Here is a 2663-nt window from a genome sequence, read left to right on the forward strand (position 1 = left end):
CCCCCCGCCAAGACCCAGATTTATGGCAAAGAGCTGCTTCTGATTAACGCAGGACCGGAGGTGTTGTGGCCTGCAGCGGAACAGAGGGCCAAAAGCGTTAGCTTCTAAATCTCTGTGGAAGCTGCAAAGGAACCCCAGAAAGAACCAGCGAGGCTTCTCTACTTCCTCACTGTTCAACTTAGAGTTATGAGGATGAGGAGGGAACCCCAATCTAGATCCCTCTAGAGACCTGACAGAATTCCCAATCTGGAAGCTCGTTGCCAGGGGAACCGGGGAGGCGGGCAGCAAGCGCTATTTTGAGAGCAGGTGGATAGCGGAGGTTCGATCCAGAGACACTGGGTGCTGCGGGTAGGAGAAGGGAGCTCCAGGGGGGGTGGATGCAGCTCCAGCCCCCACTTCTGTCTGCCCCTCTGCCCCACCCTGCTCGCCTTGTATTTGTGGAAGTAAGCACGGTGCTGGGTATTGTCTGAAGGAGTTAGCAGAGTTTCCGGTGTTGTTGGATGGGGCGGGGAAGCTGGAGACGGCCAAGGGCTGTGAGGGCATGTTGGGGAAAGGGACGGCCAGTAGTCCCAGTGCCTAGGCTTAGCTACTCTTCCTTTCCTCTCCTCTTCTCTCCTACCCCATGGCAGGGTGGGGTGGGTGGTGAGGGAGAAGCAGATGGAGTGTGGGAGCTGTGGGTTTACCTTACTTGGGGAACAAGACTCCCCGGGTCCGGAAGGGAGGCTGGAGTCATAGCAAGCATAGCTGAGCAGTGCAGAAGGCGGGCAGGGGCAGGGCATGGCCTGTCCCCCGCTCTGCCGCTGGATCCATCAGCCTTAGCACTGCTTAGGCCTAGCCAGAGTTTGTGGGCATACGTATGGCTCAACAGGAAGTGCACAGACAATCCTGAGTTAAACCCCAGCTCTACTACTAGCTGTATGACCTCTGGCAGATGGTTTAACCTCTCCAGGAGACAGGATCCTCATCTATAAAATGAGGATCATTGAATCTACCTCAAGGGGTGGTTAGGATCAAGCTCAGGGGATGTTCATTTCCCCCTCTCTGCCCCTAGCCCCCACCCCAGCTGCTCCTGTGCCACCTTCTGTTCCGTGGGCGTCCTCTCTGCCATCTGTCATTCTCAACCACCTTTGTGCTTCTTGAGCTCATCTCTGGCAGCCAGTAACCCCTTCTTCCCTCTAGTCCACCTCGCAGGTCATCTCTGAGTCAGGATTGCCCACCCCTCCTGATGGCTTAATTGTGGTCCACACCTATACCCCCTCACTTCATCTCCTGCTTGAAGGAAGGGGGGAGGTGGGAGGAGAGGGACTGGGGTGCGGCGATGGCCGAGGAGTCTGGGAAGGGGGAGAGTCTCAGGCTGTGTGGCCATGGGGAGATGGGTGTCTGCATGTGGGTGTGTCCCCCCCGTACCACCCGGCCCTCCCGTCACCCTCTCTACCCCACCCTCCCAGCCTGCAATGTGACTATCCACAACCGCTGTAAAGACACCCTCGCCAACTGTACCAAGGTCAAGCAGAAGGTGAGATGGCAGGGAGGGCAGAGGGCTGGGGGAGAGGGTAGTGAGTGTGCGGTACCCTCATGCCTTTTCTGTTCATTCCTCACCCTGTGTTACTCAACCCCTCTCCTCACCAGGGGGCAGCCCAGACCCTCCACCCCAGGCCGCAGGCCCTGCAAGAGGGGGTCAGCCTGTTGCTGTAGACACATCCCCTGAGCACTGGGCTCAGCCACCCTGATGCCCTTAGCCATCATGCCAGCTTTCTCCCTAGGGGGCCAGCCACTCAGCTCCTGCCCTGGGCCTATGGGGGTGACCCTAGGGTGACAGCTGTTCTTGGTGTCTCTCTCTTGCTCTCTGTCTCACAGCAACAGAAAGCTGCCCTGCTGAAGAACAACACTGCCTTGCAGTCTGTTTCACTTCGCAGTAAGAGTGAGTAGTGAGGATGCTGGAGCCCCCATAGGACCCTGGACCCCAGGCCTCTCAGGCCATGAGCTGTGCTGCCCCCCTGAGGTCGTTCCCTGGCACAGCGCCTTCCTCTTTTCAACTGGATGCTGATGGTGGGGTCATACGGGAGATCCGGACTCTTGGGCTTAGGGGCAGGACAGGAGAATTCAAATGGGGACGAAACCTTGGGATGGCTGGTCATCTGAGCCTGGTCACACCTTATATTATTATTATTAGTTATTTACACCGCACTTGGGAATGTTGGCAGAAGTTGTCAAGGGCCAATTCAGACGGATCTGGTGTAACAGAAAGAGCGTGGTGCTTAGTCAAAAAGACCAGAGTCTGTATATGTATACATATAGCAGATTCACTCTGTTATACGGCAGAAACTAACACAACATTCTAAAGCAATTATACTCCAATAAAGATGTTAAACAAAAAAAGACCAGAGTCCGAATCTCTGCTCAGCCATTAGCTGAGTCACCCCAGACAAGTCTCTTAACCATCCTGAGCTGCAGATTGCTGATAGTCTTATGGCGGGAAAGAGATAAGGCAAGAAAAACTCTTTATAAACGTTAAAAGTATTGCACAAGGCTTCCCTGGTGGCACAGTGGTTGAAAGTCCACTTGCTGATGCAGGGGACACGGGTTCATGCCCCGTGAGGATCCCACATGCCGCGGAGCGGCTGGGCCCGTGAGCCATGGCCGCTGAGCCTGCGTATCCGGAG

General features: G+C 55.7%; 1 protein-coding gene across 3 annotated transcripts in view; it reads left to right on the forward strand.

Annotated features, from left to right (window-relative positions):
* ARHGEF2 (Rho/Rac guanine nucleotide exchange factor 2) overlaps positions 1–2663 on the forward strand; it is a 31154-nt gene that overhangs the window by 16314 nt on the left and 12177 nt on the right. For all 3 annotated transcript variants that reach the window (XM_007457918.1, XM_007457916.1, XM_007457917.1), the window contains 2 exons: positions 1449–1516; positions 1858–1921. In XM_007457918.1, coding sequence (XP_007457980.1) covers positions 1449–1516; positions 1858–1921 — 132 coding nt within the window. The remainder of the gene's footprint in view (positions 1–1448; positions 1517–1857; positions 1922–2663) is intronic.

Source organism: Lipotes vexillifer, unplaced genomic scaffold (assembly GCF_000442215.2).
Source record: "Lipotes vexillifer unplaced genomic scaffold, Lipotes_vexillifer_v1.1 scaffold238, whole genome shotgun sequence".
In the NCBI taxonomy this organism is placed as follows: domain Eukaryota; kingdom Metazoa; phylum Chordata; class Mammalia; order Artiodactyla; family Lipotidae; genus Lipotes; species Lipotes vexillifer.